This window comes from Hemiscyllium ocellatum, chromosome 3 (assembly GCF_020745735.1).
Source record: "Hemiscyllium ocellatum isolate sHemOce1 chromosome 3, sHemOce1.pat.X.cur, whole genome shotgun sequence".
In the NCBI taxonomy this organism is placed as follows: Eukaryota; Metazoa; Chordata; class Chondrichthyes; order Orectolobiformes; family Hemiscylliidae; genus Hemiscyllium; species Hemiscyllium ocellatum.
The window spans coordinates 23,574,504-23,598,776 of NC_083403.1; the positions used below are offsets into that span (position 1 = coordinate 23,574,504).

The 24,273-nt window shown below is 42.0% G+C and overlaps 1 protein-coding gene across 7 annotated transcripts in view; it reads right to left on the reverse strand.

Annotated features, from left to right (window-relative positions):
* The window catches only part of babam2 (BRISC and BRCA1 A complex member 2), a 205,386-nt gene that overhangs the window by 44,968 nt on the left and 136,145 nt on the right, over window positions 1-24,273 (reverse strand). For all 7 annotated transcript variants that reach the window (XM_060856095.1, XM_060856110.1, XM_060856080.1 and 4 more), the window contains exon 8: window positions 55-154. In XM_060856095.1, the coding sequence (XP_060712078.1) occupies window positions 55-154 (100 nt within the window). The remainder of the gene's footprint in view (window positions 1-54; window positions 155-24,273) is intronic.

Here is a 24,273-nt window from a genome sequence, read left to right on the forward strand (position 1 = left end):
CTACTACTTCTAAATAAAATACAGTTGAATAATGAATTTCAACTTTAGTGTTACCTTATTATTGAGCAATTGGCAAACTTGTGGCACGTAATCAATGAGACAACCACCACTGGGAAACGCTGGGATATGGAGAGCAGAGGTCCCACCAAGCGCACTGTATACACAGAAGGAAAAATGTCATTTATATTAAAATGTCATAACAATCAAGGGATATTATTGCTGAATAATTAAATTAAATGTCATTATAAAGATTATGGATCCTCCACGCCAAAACAACAAGAACTTGATTGCTCCTCACATGGTTTGACTCTGAATTGAGTGAGAGGTAAAAGTTGGCAGCATTCATCCAATTTTATAATGACTCAAAAGTGCCTGATGCTAATCAGCTTTCATAATGTGATGCAACAAGTGTTCTTTTTTTTGACCTGTGTATAGCTGGAATTTCTTGCAGTTTGTTAAAGACTAGTTCTTTACAGCCTCTTTTTAAAAAAAATTATTGAAAAATCTTTCTTTACAAAATTAGAAAGTTCCAAAAATATGAAAATATAGCACCATAACATCAAAAATAACAACAAACCAACTACTATACTATTCTAGAAAAGAAATCAAAATACGCTTATTACAAATCAATAAGTATAATTAATGTCACTTAGTGCAACACGACCAAAGCATCAATTATTAAATTATTCGATTGTTCGAAATTCTTCCTCTCATGGCATTAGCTTTAACAGACCAAAACATCATGGCTAGAAAAAAGCACTAATCAAAATGGCAGACAGATTTGCTTCCAAATAATTCAAAAAGGGCTGCCATGTCTTGTAAAAGTTGTTCATTTTCTAGTGCACCATATTTGTAAAATATCTAAAGAAATATGTTCCATCATTAAGTTATGCCACCCTGACAAACCTAGGGGGTTCTCAGACATCCAGCACATCAGAATGTTGTTCCTCACACAAAAAGTGAGAATGTTAAAAAGCTTTTTCCCCCATGTACTTCTAAGGAAGGTAAATTCGGCAAACCAAGAAGCAACGAGACCGGGTCTACCTTGACTTCGGTCCCCAAGACCCTCTCTATTACTCCTGCCACAGCACTCCAATACACACGAAGCAGGATCGCTGACAATGAGTGAGGGTACCCATATTTGTTTTACATTTGGGGCACGGTGAAGATGCTCTGTGCTTAATTTTCGCAAGACGATCTGGGCCAGATGAGCCTGATGAAGAATCTTTAACTGCATAGCACAGGTCCGATTACATCTTCACAGCATTTTAATTTTTGCAGTAAAGAGATAGTTTCTTCCAACAATACTGGCTATTGTTTTATATTTTCACAACAAACAAATCATTTGGTACTACTGAAAGCATTTACCTGTGGTCATTTGGACATGTTTGTACATTTTAATTATATTTTGCATGATAATTCTAGATTATAGTCTCAAACTAGAGAGATACAAACTATTCACATCCATTTTATGATTGATATTTTGGGTAAAGATAGAACATGAAGCTTTATCACAGCAAAATTAGATGCAATTGTGTATTAATTTTAATGCATTTCTTTCTTTTTAAGTAAAGCATTCAATAAGAAGCTGTCACAATTCCATTCTACTTAAAATACAAACAAATTGCTGGTCTGGTAGTATCTGTAGAGAGAGAAAGTTAATGTTTTGAACTCAAAATGACTTTTCTATGGAACTAAGAGTTTCAGAGTCATAGTGGACACAACACATTATCTCTGTTTCACTCTCCCCAGATGCTGCAAGACCTACTAAGTTTCTCCAGTACTTTTAGTCTGCATTCTTTAAAATCTACAGTACTTTTCTGCCAGTCACATTGCTCTCCCTTGCTTTACTGGAAAGTGAAACAGTGATACTGATCTAAATAGCCCTAGTACATGTTGGAAACTGAAACTGATATACAGAATATGAAGTCAGAAGTCACATGATACTAGATTATAGTCCGACAGGTTTATTTACAATCACAAGCTGATGAATGAGCAGCTCTTTGAAAGCTTGTGATTTTAAATGAATCTACTGGACGAGAATCTGGTGTCGTGTGACTTCTGACTTTGCCCACCCCAGTCCAACACCGGGCAACTCAACATTATGGCTGATATATAATGTGGGCGGCATGGTGGCACAGTGGTTAGCACTGCTGCCTCACAGCATCAGAGACCCGGATTCAATTCCCGTCTCAGGCGACTGACTGTGTGGAGTTTGCACATTCTCCCCGTGTTTGCGTGGGTTTCCTCCGGGTGCTCCGGTTTCCTCCCACAGTCCAAAGATGTGCAGGTCAGGTGAATTGGCCATGCTAAATTGCCCGTAGCGTTAGGTAAGGGGTAAATGTAGGGGTATGGGTGGGTTGCGCTTCGGCGGGTCGGCGTGGACTTGTTGGGCCGAAGGGCCTGTTTCCACACTGTAAATAATCTAAAAAATATGTAGTTGAAGAAACAAAAGAATCATGTCCTAAGAAATTACTAACCTCAAAATAAAAATAAATCCCCAAATTTTCTAAGAAAATACCCATCAATATGAAAGATCACAAAACAAAGTCAAAAAGTCAACAACAAAGTCATAAGTAAACAACGTATGAGAAAAGCAAAGAAAATAAGGTTCAATTTAGATGAATATGAAAATCCTACAGCTCTTCCCACGCATCTGCAAAAGGCAAACGCGAGTCTAAATGAAATTATAGTGTACATGTAAACTCAGATCACCTCATTTAGGAATGGTGCCAGTCTTCTCTTTAGATTCTGTAGCTATGTGAACACTTGGCCACACATTAACCTAAGATGTTACTTTATACACATTATCCTGCAGGCCATGCTAAAATCAACCTCTTTAAAGTACGGTATATGTATGTACAAACAAAAAGGTGGAAGTGGGTACTGCAGATGCTGGAGATTAGAGGCAAGATTAGAGAGGCATTGGAAAAGCATAGCAGGTCAGGCAGCATCCAAGGAGCAGGAAAATCAACGTTTCGGGCAAAAACCCTTCATCATGAATGAGGCTGGGAGCCTCCGGGGTGGAGAGGTAAATGGGAGGGGGGTGGGGCTGGGAGGAGGTAGCTGAGAGTGCAATAGGTGAATGGAGGTCGGAGTAAAGGTAATAGGTCGGAGGGGAGGATGAAAAGGAAGATTGACAGGAGGGAGGGCATGAGGACAGTGCTGAGCTGGAAGGTTGGAACTGGGGTAAGGTGGGCAGGAGGGGAAATGAGGACTTCACCAGTTTCCTTCCTAATGAAGGGCTTTTGCCTGAAACGTCAATTGTCCTGCTCCTCGGCTGCTGCCTGACCTGCTGTGCCTTTCCAGGACCATTCCAACCTGCGCACTTAAACAAATTGCCTGTGTTTGATAAACAATTAGAATTACTGAAAGGGTTAAAAACTAAACAACATCTGCAAGAACTGCAGATGCCAAAAATCAGAAACAAAAACAGAAATTGCTGGCAAAGCTCAGCAGCTCTGGCAGCACCTGTGGAGAGAAATCAGAGTTAACGTTTTGGGTCCGGTGGCAGCTTGGGAAATGTTGGTTTTTATGCAAGAGATCGGGTAGGGCGAGGGACAGGTGGAGAAAGAGCCCAAAGAGAGAGAACAGTTGGACGGACAAAAGGAATGGATAACAATCAGGCTAGGAGGGTGAATAGCTGTTAACGGGGATTGTTAGTGGTTAACAATGGGTTGTGTGTAATTGTAGACCATGTGAGAAGGCTTGGTGTGTGGGGGAAACAAAAAATGCTGGCGATCACAGCAGGCTAGGAAGCATCCATGAAAAGAAAGCAAGCTAATGTTTCGAGACTAGATGATTATTCATCAAGTCTCCAGCACTTTTGCTTTCAGTACTAATTCTAACATCTGCAGTCATTTGCTCCCATCTGGTGTGTGGAGATTGGGGTAAGAACATTGCCCGAAAACTGTTGAACTCGATAGAGTCTAGAAGGCTGTAGAGTTCTCAAGCGGGGAAAAAAAAGAAGAGGTGCTGTTCTTCCAGCTTGAGCATGCAACAAGCCTGTGACAGAGATGTTGGCTAGGCCAAAAGGTGTGTTGAAGTGGCAGGCAACTGGAATCTTGGGGTCTGTTTTGCAGATGGAATACAGATCTGGGCGAAGCAGTCACCCAGTTTACGTGTTGTTTCACCAATGTAGAAGAGACCACGTTGTGAGCAGCAAATACAGTAGGCCAGATTAATTTACATTGAATGAATCTCAATGTTGCACAAACATATCTCAGCAAGCAGAAGGAGTAGTAAAATTCTGCCCAACAAAACTTAACACAGAGCAAACATTTCTGGGAGTGGGTGGACAATGACAAAAAAAAGGATAAATACATCAATTGTGAGTATAAATGCAGATGTAACCTCTTGCCTATTGGTGGATCATGTGCAATTAAGTACGATAAAACACTTTGGAAATCACAGGACAGATGTCACTCTGTCCTTTGGCTCCCCTCTAATTTCTTGAATAAAGATGACTGGTAACAGTTACCTCCAAAACAGCCTAGCGCAACTAGCAGGACTTCTGAGGCAGAAGACATAATGCAGATGAAAAACTGTGCCTGGATCAGTGATCGGGGAATGACAGTATATAGTAAGATTTCATGTGGTGATGGGAATGGGATAACGGCTGAGGGCGAGGATGCCCAGAGGGAGCATGGCCAAGGAGGAGTCCAAATTGTGGTACGTGTATCTGAAACATAAGAAGTTCATAGAACAGATATGGAAGGATAGCTGGGATCTGGGACACACAAGCTCAGCAGGTTTGGTGGAAGGAACAAAAGAAAGATTAAAGCAATAGGAATGCTTGATCCTTTGACTCCTATATAGGCACCCAAGTCATAAGTAGTGCAAAATCTGTCAGTCTGGTGCACAGACTAAATTGGTTAAACTACCGCCATGCAGTTCATGTTCTGATTTGGGTAGATCTGGTCGCTGTCACCCTTTTATTCTTGGAGAAAGTCAGATGTTACTGCAAGAACTACCCTGGTTAAAACAGAGAGTTGGGAATGTGGAGTTCTGTAGAGTATGTCCACCCAACACACCCGACCAATGCTCATATACTGGTATAGGGCAAGTGCCCTTGGAAAGGTTGGCACATGAGTGAGGGGAATGGACCAAAAATAACAGATGTATCAGTTGAAGACTTGCATAAAGTATTTAAATGTATCGCTGATGCTGCCCTAGATGCAGGGCAGAGCATTTGGGAATCTATTACCTCAATTATACAACAGAAAAGAGAAAGTGTAATGAACTATGCAGAACAAAAATGGGTGGAATATATTCAATTCAGGAAATGACAATGTGAACAGGGACAATCTGGAATTCTTCAAAAATGTTCAAGGAAGATATGGGGCTTGACCACCAGAAAACACCAAAATTGGACTTACCAGTAGGACAAGTGTTACCCGACAGGCTCTCAAGGTGGGTGGTCAGGTGCAGAGTTAGGCAGAAGCTACTGTAGCTGCTCTAGATCTCAGATTTAAATGTTTATGGCATAGAAGGAAGTCATTCAGCTCACTGTATCAAAGTTGGTCAATGAAGCTCCATCTACACAAATCCTGTTTTCTAATCTTTTGGCCCCCAGCTTTGAGAGCAATGCAATGCAAGTGAATACCTAAATAATGTTTATATGTTATGAGAGTTTCTGACTCAACTACCCTTTCAGGCAGTGAATTCCAGGTTCCAATCATGGTTTGGACTGAAGGGTCTGTTTCCATGCTGTACATCTCTTTGACTCTATGACATAGATTACAAAGATAATGTATTCTCAACTCCCTTTTTAGATTTCCACATGTTACTTTAAATCTAAGCCTGCTAGTTACTGACTCTCCACTAATATATAAAGTAACTGTTCTATTGATGCAATGTTTGTCTCTCATACTGCTATTTATTTTGATTAGGTCCCCTCTCAATCTTTGCTGATTAAAGGAAGACAAACTCAGCCTACCCAATCTTCTCTTATACCTAAATCTCCTCCACACTCTATCGAGTGTAATCACCTCTTTAGAATATAATGTGATGATCAGAATTGCAAGCAGTGTTCCTGATTCCTGAAGAAGGGCTCATGCCCGAAACGTCGATTCTCCTGCTCCTTGGAAGCTGCCTGACCTGCTGCGCTTTTCCAGCAACACATTTTCAGCTCTGAACTCCAGCATCTGCAGTCCTCAACTTTCTCCTGTTGTAGCATAATCAGCATTTTACACAGTTCCAGCATTACCTCATTATCCTTGTATTCTATGTCATCGAGTCAGAGATATATAGCATGGAAACAGACCCTTTGGTCCAACTCATCCATGCCGACCAAATATCCTAACCCAATCTAGTCCCATTTGGCAGCACTTGGCCCATATCCTTGTAAGCCCTTCTTATTTGTATACCCATCCAGATGCTTTTTAAATGCTGCAATTGTACCAGCCTCCACCAATTCATCTGGCAGCTAATTCCACACACGCACCACACTCTTCGTGAAAAAGATGCCCCTTAGGCCCCTTTTATATTTTTCCCCTCTCACCCTGAACCTATGCCCTCTAGTTCTAGACTCTTACACACCATTCCTGATGAAGGGCTTATGCCCGAAACGTCGAATTTCCTATTCCTTGGATGCTGCCTAACCTGCTGTGCTTTAACCAGCAACACATTTTCAGCTGTGATCTCCAGCATCTGCAGACCTCATTTTTTACTCTTACACACCAGGGAAAAGACCTTGTCTATTTATCCTATCCATGCCTCGCATGATTTTAAAAACCTCTATAAGGTCATCCCTCAGCATCTGACGCTCCAGGGAAAACAGCCTCATTGTCTTTAGCCTCTCCCTAAAGTCCAAATCCTCTAACCCTGGCAACATCCTTGTAAATCTTTTCTGAAACCTTTTAAGTTTCACAACATCCTTCCAATTGGAAGGAGACCAGAATTCCAAAGTGGCTGAACCAATGTCCTGTACAGCCGCAACATGACCTCTCAACTCTATACTCAATGCTCTGACCAATTAAAAAAAAAGCACACCAAACACCTTCTTCACTATCTGAACTACCTGCGAATCTACTTTCAAGGAACTATTATTCTGCACTCCAAGGTCTCTTTGTTCAGCGACACTCTCCAGGATCTTACCATTAAGTGTATAAGTCCTGCTAAGAATTGCTTTTCACATTTAACTGAATTAAACTCCATCTGCCACTCCTCAGCCCTTTGGCCCATCTGATCAAGATCCCGTTGTACTCTGAGGTAACCTTCTTTCCTGTTCATTACACATCCAATTTTGATGTCATCGACAAATGTATTAACAATACCTCCTATGTTCACATTTATATAAATGACAAAAAAAAAAGTGGACCCAGCACCGATCTTGTGGCACACCACTGGTCACAGACCTTCAGTTTGAAAAGCAATTCTCTACCTTTGAGCCCATTCTCTCTGTATTCCACGAGATCTAACCATGCTAACATGGTCTCCCATGAGGAACCTTATTGAAAGCCTGATTGAAGTCCATATAGATCACGTCCACCTTTCTGCCCTTATCAATCCTCTTTGTTACTTCCTCAAAAAACTCAATTAAGTTCGTGAGACATGATTTCCCATGCACAAAGCCATGCTGACTATCCCTAATCAGTCCTTGTCATTCCAAATACATGTAAATTCCATCCCTCATGATTCCCTCCAACAACTTGCCCAATACCAATGTCAGGACCATTGGTCTATAGTTCCCTGGCTATCTTAAATAGTGGCACCTTATCTGCGACTATCAATGATACAAATATCATTGAGGAAGGGACCCAAGGATCACTTCTCTAGCTTCCCACAGGGTTCTTGGGTACACCTGATCAGGACCTGGGGATTTATCCACCTTTAAGCGTTTCAAGACATCCAGTACCACCTCCTCTGTAATATGGACATTTTTCAAAATATCACCATCTTTTACGCCACATTCTGTATCTTCTATGTCCTTCTCCACTGTAAATATTGATGCATAATACTCATTTAGTATCTCCCCCATCTCCTGCGGCTCCATACATAGACTGCTTTGCTGATCTTTGAGGGGCCCTATTCTCTCCCTAGTTACGCTTTTGTCCTTAATGTATTTGTAAAAACCCTTTGGATTCTCTTAACCCAATTTGCCAAAACTACCTCATGTCCCCTTTTTGCCCTCCTGATTTATCTCTTAAGTATACTCTTACTGTCTTTATACTCTTCTAAGGACTCACTCGATCTCTCCTATCTATACCTGACATATGCTTCCTTCTTTTTCTTCATTAAAATCTCAATTTCTCTAGTGTTTCCGCATTCCCTATACCTATCAGTCTTTCCTTTCACCCTAACAGGAAAATACTGTCTCTGGACTCGTTATCTCATTTTTGAATGCTTCCCAATTTCCAGCCATCGCTTTACCTGTGAACATCTGCCCCCAACAGATTTTGAAAGTTCTTGCCTAATACCATCAAAATTAGCCTTCCTCCAATTTAGAATGTCAACTTTTAGATCCAGTCTATGCTTTTCCATCGCTTTAAAACTAAAAGGATCATGGTCGCTGGCCCCAAAGTGCTCATCAGTCACCTGCTCTGCCTTATTTCCCAAGAGTAGGTCAAGTTTTGCACCTTGGCAAAAGTGAGGATTGCAGATGCTGGGAAACAGAGTTTAGATCAGAGTGGTTCTGGAAAATCACAGCAGGTCAGGCGGCATCCGAGGAGCAGGAAAATCGACATTTTGGGCAAAAGCCCTTCATCAGGGATAGAGGTCTCCAGTAGATACATCCACATACTGAATCAGAAAATTTTCTTGTGCACGCTTCTTCTCCATCTAAACCCCTAACACTACAGCAGTCCCAGTCAATGTTTGGAAAGGTAAAATCCCCTACCGTAGCCACTCTATTATTCTTACAGATAACTGAAATCTCCTTACAAATTTGTCTGTAATACAATCCCAATAAGATGATCATCCCTTTCTTATTTCTCAGTTCCACCCAAATAACTTCCCTGGATGCATTCCCAGGAATATCCTCCATAAGTACAGCAGTCATGTCATCCCTTATCCAAAACACCACGCCCTTTCTTCTCGTGCCACCCCCCCACCCTCTGCAATCCTTCCTATAGCATTTGTGTCCTGGAACATTAAGCTGCCAGTCCTGTCCATCCTTGAGCCACATTTCTGTGATTACTATGAAATCCCTGTCCCATGTTTCTAATCATGCCCTGAGTTCATCTGCCTTCCCTGTTTGGCCTCTTGCATTGAAATAAATGCGGTTTCATTTATCAGTTTGACTCTTTGACTCACTCCCTTTCCCAAGTGTACGAGTCTCAGATTGATCTCATTTCTCACTGTTTTTCTGGGTCCCACATCCCACCTTACTAGTTTAAATCCTCCTGAGCAGCTCTAGCAAATTTCCCTGCCAGTATATTAGTTCCCCACCAATTCAGGTGCAGTCGATCCTTCTTGAACAGGTCACTTTGACCCGAGAAGAGATTCCAATGATCCAAAAATGTGAACCCTTCTCCCGTGCACCAGCTCCTCAGCTATGCATTCATCTGCTCTATCCTCCTATTCCTATCTCACTAGCTTGTAGCATCAGGAGTCATCCAGATATGCCTTCTTAACCACCTTATCTAGCTGCCCTACTTCTTTCAGGGATCTGTAGACATGCCTTCCAAGGTCTTTCTGATTACAGTTCTTCCCTGAACAGGAGAGTCCTCTCATTCATGGTATAATCCTTTGCCATGTTTGGTCTCCCCAAGGTTATTATTTCATGTCTTTCTGTGATCAATTCCTTTTGCTACTGTTCTGCCCAGTTTATCAATTTGTTGATATTCTCCTGCAATTTATTGCAGTCATCCTCATTATTTACCACCCTATCAATCTTCATATCACGCTCAAACTTATCGATTATATTGTCAACATTTAAATGCAAATCATTAACATACACCACTAACAGCAAATGTCCCAGCACTGAGTCCTATGCAACCCCAGTGGAAATAGACTTCCAGTCACAGAAACATCCCTCAACTGTCATGGTCTGCTTCCTATCTCTCAGTCAATTTTATATCCAATGTGCCAACACTTCTTGGATCCCAATGGCTTCTTACTTCTTGACCAGTGTGCCATGAAGCAAGCGTTTCTAAAGTCCATGTATGCCACATCAAATGTGATACCAGCATCAAAACCCCTGGCTACCTCCTCAAGACATTTCACCAAATTTATCAAACATGACTTTCCCATCACAAATTCATGCTGACTATTCTGATTGTTTCATGTGTCTCCAAGTGCAGATGTATTCTATTTCTCAGAATGCTTTCTCTTCAACCTCACCTGTAACCAGAGACAATTTGAAAATTATTGCCATGCTCCCTGATATCTCCTCCTTTGCCTTGTTCATCAGCCTGGGATTCATCTCATCTGGAAGTGCAGATTTATCCAATTTTAAGGCTGTAAACGCAGGAGTACCTCCTGCTTCTTATAATATTCTGTCGTATTGAGCCTTCTGGATCTGCCATAACCTTCTCTTTTATTTCCTAATCCTAACCCTTATATCACTTTACATCCAGTCTTAATCCCACTCTTTGTCTTTACAGAAACACACTGGGCCTGTGCTCGCACTACAGGTCATTCTGCTATAATTTAACAGTTTCATCTTCATGCTATGGAAACGTACTTTAGAAAACAGTGATGTGGAAGATCACTAATAGAAAATCACTCTACCTGTTCAGTGGAAAGTTCGCATTATGCAAACAATGTCCACAATTCGTCAATCGTGTTATAGCCAATTTGTGCTGAGGAAACCCGCGTTATCGTGGAACAACCTGCATTTCCTCCTTGGCTGCTGACAAATGTTTATCTACAAACAGCTGCTCCTAGTCCTAATCCACTTGAGTCAAATTGTATATTATTTTAGTAAAGTCAGATCTCACCCCAGTTTAGGATTTTTATTCCCAGCCCATCCTTATCCTTTTCCATAGCCATTCTAAATCTAAGTGATTAAGTTATTGTCACTAACTCTAAAATGCCTGCCTAAGGCTATGCCTTTCATCTGCCTGGGTTCATTTCCAAATATCAGTTCCAGAACTCTCTCTCTCTCCCTCTTTCTCTCTCTCTCAATAGGCTTTCTTCTTACTGGCTAAAGGAAATTCTCCTATATATAATTCAGGCGTTGTTTTCCCTTCCCGAGTGACAGTAAAAATATCCAAATTTACGTTTGGGTCGTTAAAATCCCTGTTACTGTCTTATTGTTCTTACTGTTCTCCCAATGTGTTTACATTTTTGAGCCTCTATCTTTCCTTGACTGTTTTAAGTATGCAAATAATACACAACCAATAGGACACACCCAGCAACATGTTTTCCCATTTTGTGCACTTCACCTTCAAATCCAAGAATGCAAGGTAGGGGATGCGATGGCCTAGTGGTATTATCATTGGACTGTTACTCCAGAGACCCAGGAAACGTCTTGGACATCTTGGTTCAAAACCTGCCATGGCAGATGGTGGAATTGGAATTCAATAAAAATCTGGAAATTAAGAATCCAAAGATGACAGTGAATCCATTGTCGACTCCTAACTGCCCTGGGGGCAATTAGAGATGGGCAATAAAAGTTTGCCTAGGTTTCATCTTGTGAATGAATATTAAAAAACCATGATTCATAAAACTAACCTATGAGTGCTTTGCTGCATATAAAAGAGAAGGAGCAACTTGGAGAGGGGATATGGAATTGTTGGATATGGATCTCTATGGAATAGAGTTAATGATTTGCAGAAATATTATGACAAAATAATGATGAGCCCTCAAAAAGCGATTTCTGCAGGGACTGAAAAAGAGGAGGTGCGTAGACGGGACAAATGTCTGGGGACTACTCAGCCCTTAACTGCCTTGACATATGCTCTGCAGTTAGCAAAAGGGGCAAAACAGTCAATGCTTAGACAGACTGTCACTACAACTTTGCAACAATATATGAATACATGGTAGCATGGAGCAGGAAAGAGTAACATTGCCTCCAGTACGGCATGAAGGAGTATTTAAGCAATTGGTAAAGACTGCTGGAGCTATAATTAAGATTGAGGCCATAGGAAAGTTAAATAAAACTGCAACAAGGAGGAATAAATGGATAAATTATTTCCAAAAGGCATCAGAGGAGGACTTGTGAAGAAATAAAGATATTTAGTTAGAATGGAGGAAGTGTCAGTGAAAGAATCATAGCACTCAGCAGACAGAGTAGAACATGAGACTGAGAACAGAAAGGAGTAGTTAAGTAAGAAAATGGGATTTGGTGAAAGGAGGTATAGAAATTTACCTCAAGGACAATCTGCCAGAGCTTCCTGGAACTATATCCATACAATAGGAACTACCAGGACTAAGACCACCTACCAGTTGGAAAGCACATCAGTAAGCTTTACATGATCAGGAAGGAAACAGATCACATCTAGAGTGAGACAGAGGCTGCACTGTAGATAGCTCAGTGAATTTGGAGACAACGTTGGAAGAGATGCAGAGGGGAAGCTATTTACTTGCTTTTTTTGGCCCACAGTTTGAAAAAATGTTTTAACAGGATAAATTGATGCATCAGAGTCCATCACAGGTGACATCACAGGTAAAGTGTCAATTGTCATTGGTTGCTGATAGCCGCTAACTTGACTATCTGACCGATTACTTTTAGATTGAAAGTAAAGAGAATCATTGAATCCCTAGAGTGCAGAGACTGGCCATTTGGCCCATCAAGTCCCCATTGACCTTCTGAAGAGCATCCCACCCACCCAATCCCTGTAACCCTGCATTTAACATGGCTAATCCACCATGCTGCACATCCCTGGACACTATGGGAAATTTAGCATGGCCAAACCACCCAAGTTGCACATCTTTGGACTGCTTGAGGAAACCAGAGCACCTGGAGGAAACTCTCGCAGACACTGGGAGAATGTGCAAGCTCCACACAGAAAGTCACCTGAGGATGGAATCAAACCCGGGTTCCTGGTGTGGTGAGGCAGCAGTGCTAGCCACTGAGCCATCGTGCTGCCCACTTGAGGGGAAATACTTACAGTCTACAAACTAAAAGGTCAGTATGAAATTTTAAAAAATTACTTAAGAACTAAGTGATTAAAATACCGATACTGGGCCAGACGATGTGTTGCAAGTACATGATGTGGGGGCTGTGAACCATAGTGGTTTATAACGACCACATCTGTAGCAAACATTGGTGGTGAGGAACCCCGGCTCAGATATGAAGACCAGGAGACTGAGGTGCAGGAGAGAGCTGTTCTGAAAGGATGGGCTCCATCTGAATCTGCTGTGGCCAGAGTTGTGGCAAACCACATAACTAGGGATGGGGCAGGGTTTTAAATTAAATAATGGGGCTTGGGTTCAGTTGCACAGAAAATTATGGGAAAGATTTGGGGCTGGGTGGGTGGATGGGGGCACAGCAGAGGTTAATAAAGTTTCCAGAACATGTAATAGAATAGAGAGCATGGAAAGGATTGGGAATTTAACTTCTGGCAAAACAGATAAGGGGCAACGATACGGGTCACGGTCAGCACAGGACTCAGGATATTGTACTTAAATTGAATTATACAAAACAAGGTAAATGAGCTTTTCAGATTGAAGTTGGCAGATATGATGCTGTGGTATCACACAGATGTGGCTCCAAGGGGATCAGAGCTGGAAACTAAATATCCAAGAAAACACATTCTATTGAAAAGATAGGGAGATGGGCAGAGGTGACAGGGTTGTCTTGTTACTCAGAAATTAAATTAAATCAACAGAAAGAAGCAATTTGGAGTTGGAAGGTGTAGAATTTGTGTGAGCAGAGTTGAGGAACCACAAATGACGGGAGTTGTGTACAGGCCACTTAGTGAGAGTTAGGATGTGGGGCAGAAAATAAATCAGGTGATAGTGCCTTTCTTACATGCCAATTACAATAATCATAGTGGACTTCAATATGCAGGTGCACTGTGAAAATCAGGTTGGTAGCAGATCTCAAGAAAAGGAAGGTGTGGAATGTCTACGAGATGGTTGTTTTTTGGAGTAGCTTGTTGTAGAGCCCACGAAGGAACAGGCAATTTTGGATTTATTGTTGTGCAATGAAGCAGACTTGATTAGAGAGCTTAAACTGAAAGAACCCTTAGGGGGTCATGTACGTAATATGAATTCACCCTGCAGTTTGAGGTAGAAGCTGAAATCAGATGTAACTGTATTACAATTAAGTAAAGATAACTGCAAAGACATGAGGAAGGGGCTGGCCAGAGTTGATCGTAAGGGCAGTCAAGCAGGGAAGATAGTTGAGTAGCAAGTCCTGAAGAAGGGTTATATCCAAAACATTGACTTCTCCACCTCCTGGTGCTGCCTGGCTTGCTGTGTTGTTCCAGCCTCCTGCTTGTCTATCTCGGAATCCAGCATCTCTAGTTTTCTTTTGTCTCTAGTGGAGCAGCAATGACAGGGGATTCTGGGATTAATTCGGGAAGCAGAAATTCATCCCAAGAAAGAAATATACTTTGGGGAGGATGAGGCAACCATGGCTGTCAAGGGAAGTCAGGGACAGAAGAAAAGCAAAAGTAAACGCATACAATGTGAAGATTACTGGGAAGCCAGAGGATTGGGAAACCTTTAAAAATCAGCAGAGGTAGCTAAAAAAAAGTAGTTGGGGGGGGAGGGCAGGATAAAATTTGACAGTAAGCTAGCTAGTCATACAAAAGAAGATGACAAATTCTTTTTAAGATCTATATATGGAAAGTGAGGCTGGAGAAGAAGTAATAGGAATCAAGGAAACGGTAGAGGAACTGAATAGGTACTTTGCATCAGTTTTCGCTGTGAAAGACACCAGCATCATACCAGAATTTCAAAGGAGTCAGGGAGCAGAGGAGAGGGTGTTGGCCATCAGTAAAGAGAAGGTTCTGGGGAAGGTGAAAGGTATGAAAGTCACTACATGACCTGGACTAGATGGACTAGATGCCAGGTTTCTAAAGGGGATAGCTGAGGAGATTTTTCAGGAATCATTAGTGTTGGGAAGTGTCTCAGAGAAGTGGAAAATGATAAAACTCACACACTTGTTTAAGATGGGAGGGATGCAGAAGACAGGAAACGATATGCCAGTTAGCCTGACCTCAATCATTGGTAAGATATAAGGATGAGACTGCAGAGTAAAATAGTGTGGGTCATATTTTGTCAAGGGAAGGTCATATCTGACAAATCTGTTCAAAATCTTCAAGGAGGTAATGTGTAAGTTAAACAAAGGAAAGCCAACGGATTTGACTCATGTGAAGCTCCAGAAAGCCTCTGACAAGATGCCAATTAGGAGACTGCTAAGTAACATAATAGACAAAAAAATGCAAATGTGGGAATCCAAAATAGACAGGCAGGAGGCTGGAACAACACAGCAAGCCAGGCAGCATCAGGGGGAGGAGAAGTCAATGTTTTGGGTGTAACCCTTCTTCAGGACTGGGAGTGGGTATAAGGGGAGCTGCAGATAAAGAAGGTGGTGGGGCAGGGTGGTGAAATGGGGATAGGTGAAGACAGGTAGAGGGTACGACTGGTTGGTCAATGGAAGGAATGAAGCCAGTTGGTGGCAGGGAAGTGAGTCAGGAGATGGAAGGGAGGTTATTTGAAATTGGAGAACTCAAATGTTGAGTCCTCCGGGCTGTAGGCTGCCCAAGTGGAAGATAAGGTGTTACTCTTCCAATTTGCGGTGTGGTTTGTTATGGCAATGGAGGAGGCCAAGGATGGTCATGGCAGGGAGTGGTTAGGGGAATTGAAATGGGTGGTGACTGGGGGGAGCAGCTGCAAACCATTTCCTAAGTTTACGTTCGGTTTCCTTGATGTAGAGAAGACCACTTTTGGAGCACCTCATGCAGTAAACAAAGTTGCAAGAGAGACAGGTGAATCTCTGTCTCACTTGGAAGGACTTTTTTGGGGCTCTGGATAGAGGTGAGGGGGGGTTGTGTACTGGCAGGTTTTGCACCTTTTCCGGTTGCAGGAGAAGGTACCCGGGGGGTCATGGGGGTCAGTGGGGAGAGTGGCGCAAACCAAGGACTGTCAAAGGGAATGCTCCTTGCAGAAGGCAAAGAGGGGCGGGGAGAGGAAGATGTTTTTGGTGATGGGGTCCAGTTGGAATTGGCGGAAATTATTAAGGATGATGCGTTGTATGCGGAGACTGGTGGGGCTGCAGGTGAGGACAGGGAGAACTTTGTCTTTATTGCATTGGCAGAATGGTGTTTAGAGCAGTGGAATGGGGAATAGAAGTGATGTGGCAGAGGGCTATCTGGATGACAGATGGAGGAAAAGCACATTGTTGGAAATAGGTGGACATCTAGGATGCTCGCGAGTGGAATGTCTCCTCATTCGAGCACATATAGCGGAGGCAGAGGAATTGGGAGAATGGGATAAAGGTCTTGCAAGATACTGGGTGGGTAATGGGGCAAGGCATTGGCATGAATGGAGGATTTGCTGACTGGCAGAAGAGTAGTGTTAAAGGAGTCTTTGTCAGGATGGCAGCTGGTGACTAGTGGAATCCCATGGGGATCCATGTTGGAATTACAATTATTCATGTCATACATTAACATTTGGATGAGGAACTGAGGATATCGTTGTTAAGTTTGCAGATGACATAAAGATAGATGGAGGAACACGTAATGTTGAGGAATTGGAGAGGCTGTAGAAGAACTCAGACAGGCTAGGAGAGTGGGCAAAGAACTGGCATACGAAATACAATATGGCAAAATGTGAGGTTATGCACTTTTGTTGGAAAAACAGGAGCATAGACTAAATATGGAAAGGTTTTGAAAATCTGAAGGACAAAGGGACTTGGGAATTCTAGTTCCAGATTCTCTCCTGATTTACATACAGATTCAATAGGCATTCAGGAAGGCAACGCAGTGTTAACGTTCATTTCAAGAGAGCTGAAATGCACTGCAGAGGCTGTGTAAGTCTCTGGTCAGACAGCATTTGGAATACTGAGAGCACTTTCGGCTCCATATCTTAGAAGGATGTGCTGGTGTGGACAAGGGCCAGTGGAGATTTACAAAACGATCCTGGGGATGAAGGGCTTGCCATATAATGATTGACGTCTCTGGGTCTGTACTGGAAGGAGCTTAGAAGGATTTGCGAGTTATGCTCAAAGAACAAAGAAAATTACAATACAGGAACAGGCCCTTCGGCCCTCCAAGCCTGTGCCGATCCAGATCCTCTATCTAAACCTGTTGCGTATTTTCTAAAGATCCGTATCCCTTTGCTCCCTGTCCATTCATGTTTCTGTCTAATTACATCTTAAATAATGCTAGTGTTCCCGCCTCTACCACCTCCATGGACAACGTGTTCCAGGCACCCATCACTGTCTGCGTAAAGAACTTTCCACTCATATCTCCCCTAAACCTTTCCCCTCTCACTTTGAACTCATGACCGGTAGTAATTGTTTTCCACACTCTGAGAAAAAGCTTCTTGCGATCCACCCTGACTATACCTCGCATCATTTTGTAGACCTCAATTAAGTCCTAATCTATTCAACCTCTCTTCATAGCTAGTGCCCTCTATACCAGGCAACATCCTCATGAATCTCCTCCACACTCTCTCCAAAGTATCCACATCCTTTTGGTAATATGGCAACCAGAACTGTACGCAGTATTCCAAATGCGGCCGAAACAAAACCCGATACAACTGTAACATGACCTGCCAACTCTTGTACTCAATACCCGTCCAATGAAGGAATGCCTCCTTGATCACTTTACTGACGAATGTCACCTTAATGGAACAATGGACCTGAACACCCAGATCTTTCTGTATGTCAGTTTTCCCCAGGAAACTTTCAAATTACTATTTGGCTCGCCACTGAATTGGATCTTCCAAAATGCATCACCTCACATTTGCCCAGATTGAACTCCATCTGCCATTCCTCTGTCCATCTCTAAAATTTATCTATATTCTGCTGTATTCTTTAACAGTCCTCTTCATATCTGCTACTCCACCAATCTTTTGTGTCATTTGCAAACTTGCTACTGGTCACAGGTTTCCATTTTGAGAAACTCCCTTCCACTACTACTGTCCCCTGTTGCCCAGCCAGTTCTTTATCCATCTAGCTAGAATACCCTGGATCCCATGCGACTTCACCTTCTCCATCAGCCTACCATGGGGAAATTGTATCAAATGCCTTACTAAAGTCAATGTACATGACATCTACAGCCCTTCCCCCATCAATCAACTTTGTCAGCTCCTCTAAGAATTCTATTAGGTTTGTAAGACATGACCTTCCCTGCACAAAACCATGCTGCCCATTACTGATAAGCCCATTCTATTCCAAATGTGAATAGATCCTATCCCTCAGTATCTTCTCCAGCAGCATCCCTACCACTGAAGTCAGGCTCACTGGTCTATAATCACCTTGAGCATCCCTGCTACCCTTCTTAATCAAGGAGACAACATTAGCAATTCTCCAGTCCTCTAGAACCTCATCTGTGTTCAAGAATGCTGCAAAGATATCTGTTAAAGCCCCAGCTATTTCCTCTCTCGCTTCCCTCAGTAATCTGGGGTGGATCCCATCCAGACCTGGGAATTTGTCTACCTTGATGCTTTTAGAATACCCAAAACTTCCTCCATTCCTATGCCAACTTGACCTAGAGTACTCAAAGATCTATCCCTAAACTTAACATCAGTCATGTCCCTGTCCTCAGTGAACACCGATGCAAAATACTTGTTAATAATTTCACCCATTTTCTCTGACTCTATGCATAACGTTTCTCCTTTGTCCTTGAGTGGGCCAACTATTTCTCTAGTTACCCTCTTGCTCCTTATATATGAAAAAAAGGCTTTTGGATTTTCCTTAACCCTGTTTGCTCAAGATATCTCATGACCTTTTCTAGCCCTCTTAATTCCTCGTTTCAGATTGGTCCTACATTCTCATATACTCTCAGTGTATTCTTAGTTTATGGAGATGGTATAAGTATATTGGTGTTCTCACAAAGGACTTGAAATGTTAACTCTGTTTTCAATACCAGTATACTCATCATAAATGCAAGGTGTTGCATTTTGGAAAGGCAAATCAGGGCAGGACTTATACACTTAATGGTAAGGTCCTAGGGAGTATTACTGAACAAAGAGACCTTGGAGTGCATGTTCATAGTTCCTTGAAAGTGGAGTCGCAGGTCAACAACATAGTGAAGACCACGGTTAGTAAGCTTGCCTTTACTGGTCAGAGCATTGAGTATATGAGTTGGGAGGTTAATTTGCAGCTTTACAGGACATTGGTTAGGCCACTTTTGGAATACTGCATGAAATTCTGGTCTCCATGCTATAGGATGTTGTGAAACTTGAAAGGATTTAGAAAAGATTTACAAGGATGTTGCAAGGGTTGAAGAGTTTCAGCTATAGGGAAAGGCTGAATAGGCTGGGGCTATATTCCCAGTAGCATCGGAGGCTATCTTATAGTGGTTTATAAAATCATGAGGAGCTTGGATAGTGTGATTAGGTAAGGCCTTTTCACCAGGGTGGTGGAGTTCAAAACTCAAGGGAATTGGTTTAAAGTGAGAGAGGAAAGATTTAAAAGAAACCTAAGGGGCAACTTTTTCACGCAGAGTGTGGTGCCTGTAGGAATGAGCTGCCAGAGGGAAGTGTTGGAGTCTGGTACAATTACAACATTTAAAAGGCACCTGGTTGGGTATATGAATAGAAAGGGTTCAGAGGGATATGGGCCAAATGCTGGTATATGGAACAGGATTAATTTAGGATGCCCAGTCGACACGGAAGAGTTAGACCGAAGGATCTGTTTCCATGTTGTTTATTTCTATGACTCTAAATAAGAATTCCAAAACTTTATGCAATAGTCTAAGTGTGGTCTTGCCAATGCTCTGCAAATTTTAACAAGACATCCCTACTTTTAAACTTCAAGCCCTTTTATGAAAGGCAACATCCCATTTGCCTTCCTAACTACCCTAATTTCCTGTAGAGAACACCACTGTAACCGTTAGCCCCACGTAATTTTAATGATATGTTTTTCTATTCCTCCTGCCAATAATTCTAAGAGATATGTGTATTCATTGAGTCAAGGTTGACATAACCATCAGCTTAACAAAACTCAGCCACCCAAATGGTAAACACAGTTGCTTTATCAATATGGGTGTGTGATATTTTCAAACTTATTGCACAGATGTGGCAAACTTGATATAAACAAAAGGAATTATTTTGCTAAGTGCTAAGACGGGGCTAAACCTTATAACGCTGGAAATAGTCAAGGACAATGCAATACTCAATAAATTTGAGTCGGCTTCATATTCCTGTACGTTTTAATGATTTTAGCATTCAGTGGACTCCAGGTTGGAGGCAGTGTTGGAAAAGGTAAAAACAGGAATTACGTTTCTGTAGCTGCAGCGAGGTTCTTGAGACATACTCTTAGAACATAGTAGAGCCGGAGTTTCCTGGACTTCACATGGGAAGTCAAACGGCATCTTCAACTCCCACACCTTATCAACTACACTGCTAGTCCCAGACATTGCCTAATTCAACACACTGCTATTAGTTACCCACTGTACCAATCTTTAACAATCAAGGTTCATACCTGACATTCATATTCTCCATTGCACTCACACACTCAGCATCACAGCGAAGTTTGCAGGGACAGCTCATAGATTGTACACTGCCAGTTGTTATGAGTCACATTACCCAGTCTGCATAATAACCACTCACAAAACCTCCCTCTCTCTTGCAGATGCACCACTGGAGTAAATCGAAGAGAAATAAGCCACTGTATTTCCTACATTCATACTGTCTGTGCGGAGTTTGCACATTCATCCCAAAGATGTGCTGGTCAGGTAAATTGCCCATAGCATCAGGTGCATTAGTCAGGAGTAAATATAAGGTAGGGGAATGGGTCAGGGTAGGTTACTCTTTGGAGGGTCGGTGTGGACTTGTTGGGCCAAAGGGCCTGTTTCCATACCTAGGTAATCTATCACAGAGCAGAGGTTGTTGGACATTGTTGTGACAGAAATTGCTGTGGTCAGAAGTAGAGTTGGAACTATGAAGATTCCTAAATGTTATTTGCATTAACAGTCATCTTACACCCTATTTCCCCTTCATTCCATGCTTACTTCTGATTTACAAGCTGCAGTTGGCATAAGCATAAACCTCTTGCTTTTTCCCCTTGCCTGCACCACAACCACACCCTTCTGTCTTTTTTTATTTCAAATGTCCAGGAGTGCAACCTGGCCAAGCAGTGAAAGTACTGCATGAAGGATTCAATGATGAAAGTACACCATTATTCATTTCACTTGCAGCCATCAGCTTAGATACTCAAATTCCTAGAGGAATGGAGGTTAAAATCTGTACATGGAAAAACACTGACCACTGCTGCCAAAACAAGTGACAAATATCACAGATGCTAGCTTGCCAGAGAGACAGGACCCATATGAAGTCTTTTGCAGGAAACTCAGAGGAACACATGAATGAGGTAACCTGCAGAACAACAATACTTGCCTGAAGAACAAATCTTTTTCTACACTTTGAAGTCTGCCAGTAAGCCTGTGTTTCATGTCAAGGACCACAATGGACCAAACTAGCACAGGGCTCTACACAGATCTTAGAGTCCATTCTTTCCAGTATGGATGTGTTAGGAAACTCCATTCGTACATTTGTGAAACCAAGTACGGTGTAGCAGTTGACAACTGATGTCACATCCTCCACTGCAGCATTACCAGGAGCCACAAAATATGGAAGTGGAATTAGGCTAATTACTCATCGTGTCTGCCTTACCATTTGATCATGGTTGATATGTTTCTCGCAGTCATACAACCATAGAGATGTACAAGATGGAAACAGTCCATTTAATTCAACTTGTCCATGCTGACCAGATATCCAAAGTTAATCTAGTCCCATTTGCCAGCATTTGGTCCATATTCCTTCTAAACCCTTCCTATTCATATACCCATCCAGATGCCTTTTAAATGTTGCAATTGTAGCAGCCCCCACCATTTCCTCTGGCAGTTCATTCCATTCACAAAACCCTCTGCGTGAAAATGTTACCTCTCAGGTTAGACTTCTTCGAGGAAGAAGTTTAAATCTTTTGCTTCTCAGCTTAAACCTATGCCCTCTAGTTCTGGACTTCCCCACTCCAGAGAAAAGACCTTATATGTTTATCTTATCCGTGCCCCTCATGATTTATAAACCTCTATAAGGTCACCCCTCAGCCTCTGATGCTGCAGGGTAAATAGTTCCAGCCTATTCAGCCTCTCTGTATAGGTCAAACCCTCCGACCCAGCCAACATTTTTGTAAAGCTTTTCTGAATCCTTTAAAGTTTCACAACATCCTTCCAACAACAGGAAGACCAGAGTTAGTTTCTCAACCCCTTGCTCATGCTTTCACCACAACCTCCTTTGATCCCCCTCTAATGCCAGCACATCCTTCCTTATACACGAGGCCTAAAACTGCTCACAATATTTCAAAGACATTCTGACTAGAATCTTGTACAGCCTCAGCAATATAATCCCTGCTCTTGTATTACATACCTCTACAAAGGAAGACTCTCCCTCTTGAGGAAGTAGCTTACACCGTTATTCTTCCCACCAAAGTGCAGAACTTCTCATTTTCCCACATTGTACTCCATCTGCCACTTTTTTGTCCACGATCTGAGCCTGTCAATGTTTTTCTGCTTCCTCAATACTACTATCCCTTCACCTATCTTTGTGTGATCTGCAAACTTAACAATAAGCCTCTCGGTTCCTTCATCCAAATTGTTTATTTATCAAATGTGGTTCCAGTACAGACCCCATGGAACTCCACTAGTCATCAGCTGCCATACTGAAAACCTCTTTATCCCTGCTTTCTGTCAGTCACACGATCTCTATTCATACCAGTACCTTGCCCCTAACACCACCTGCTCTTATCTTATGTAGCAGCGTCCTGTATGGCACCTTGTCAAAGACCTTCCGGAAGTCTAAGTAGATCAAGTCCACTGAATCTCTTTTGCCTAACTTGCTCGTTAACTCCTCGAAGAAGTCTAACACATTATTTTAGCAGGCACTTCCAAGTATCCTGCAATCTCATCCTTAATAATGGATTCTAAAATCTTACCAAAAAGTGAGGCTAACCAGTCGATAATTTCCTGTTTGCTGCCACCCTCATTTCTTAAACAGCCATTTTTCAGTTCTCTGGGAAATTCCCTGACTCTAGTGATTCTGCAAAATTATTATCAATGTTTTTATAATCAATTCAGCTATCATCTTCAGAACTCGAGGGGATAGTCCATCTGCTTAAGTGATTTAGCCACCTTTAGAACTTGTCCAGCACCTTCTCCTTTGTAATGGCCACTACACTCAACTTTGCTCCCTGACTCTTTTGAAGTTCTGGTATGCACTGGTGTCTTCCACTGTGAAAACTGATGCAAAGTACCTATTCATTTCTGCTGCCATTTCTTTGTTCCAAATTACTACGTCTCCAGCCTAATTTTCCAGGAGTTTAATGTCCACTCTTGCCTCTTTCTCACATGTTAGATACTTATAAAACAATACTGCAAGAGCATTTTTTTATTAACTAGTGAGCTTGTGCTCATATTTTATCTTCTCTATCTTTGTTGCTTGTTTAGTTATCCTGTGCTGGTTTTTAAAGGCTTCCAATCCTTTGCTTCCCACTAATCTTCACCACAGTTTAATCTTTTTGTTTTACTTTAATACAATCTCTGTCTTTCTTTGTCAGCCATGGTTTCCTCTTTCTTCCCTCAGTATGTTTGTCCTTCCTTGCGAGGAATTTCTGCTGTGCATCCTGAATTACCCCCCAGAAATTCCTACTATTGCTGCTCCATCATTATCCTTGTTAGGCTCCCCTCCCAAATCAACTTTGACCACATCCTCCCTCACACCTTTGTAGTTACGTTTAGTTACGTTTACTCAATTGTAATACTATTATATCTTATTCCAGCTCCTTCCTCTTAAACTGCAGGGTGAATTCTATCATATTATGGTCAATGATCCCCAAAGGTTCCTTCACCTTAAACTCCCTAATCAAGTCTGCCTCGTTACACCTCACCAAATTCAGAATTACCTGTTCCCTACTGGGGTCCACCATGAGCTACTCGAAAAAACATCTCGTAGACAATCCATGAACTCCTCTCCTTGAAATCTGCTAGCAACCTGATTTTCCCAGTCCATATGCAAATTAATTACTATCAATCATCAGGCACTTTAATGATGTGTACCTTTCTTTACATGCCATGTCAATCTCCTGATATATTTTATTCCCCATGTACTGACTACTGCCAGGAGGCCTGGACACAACTCCCCTCAGGATGCTTTCTGACTCTATACATTTTCTGCTATTGATTTCATTTCATTTCCTACTAAAAAGGCAAC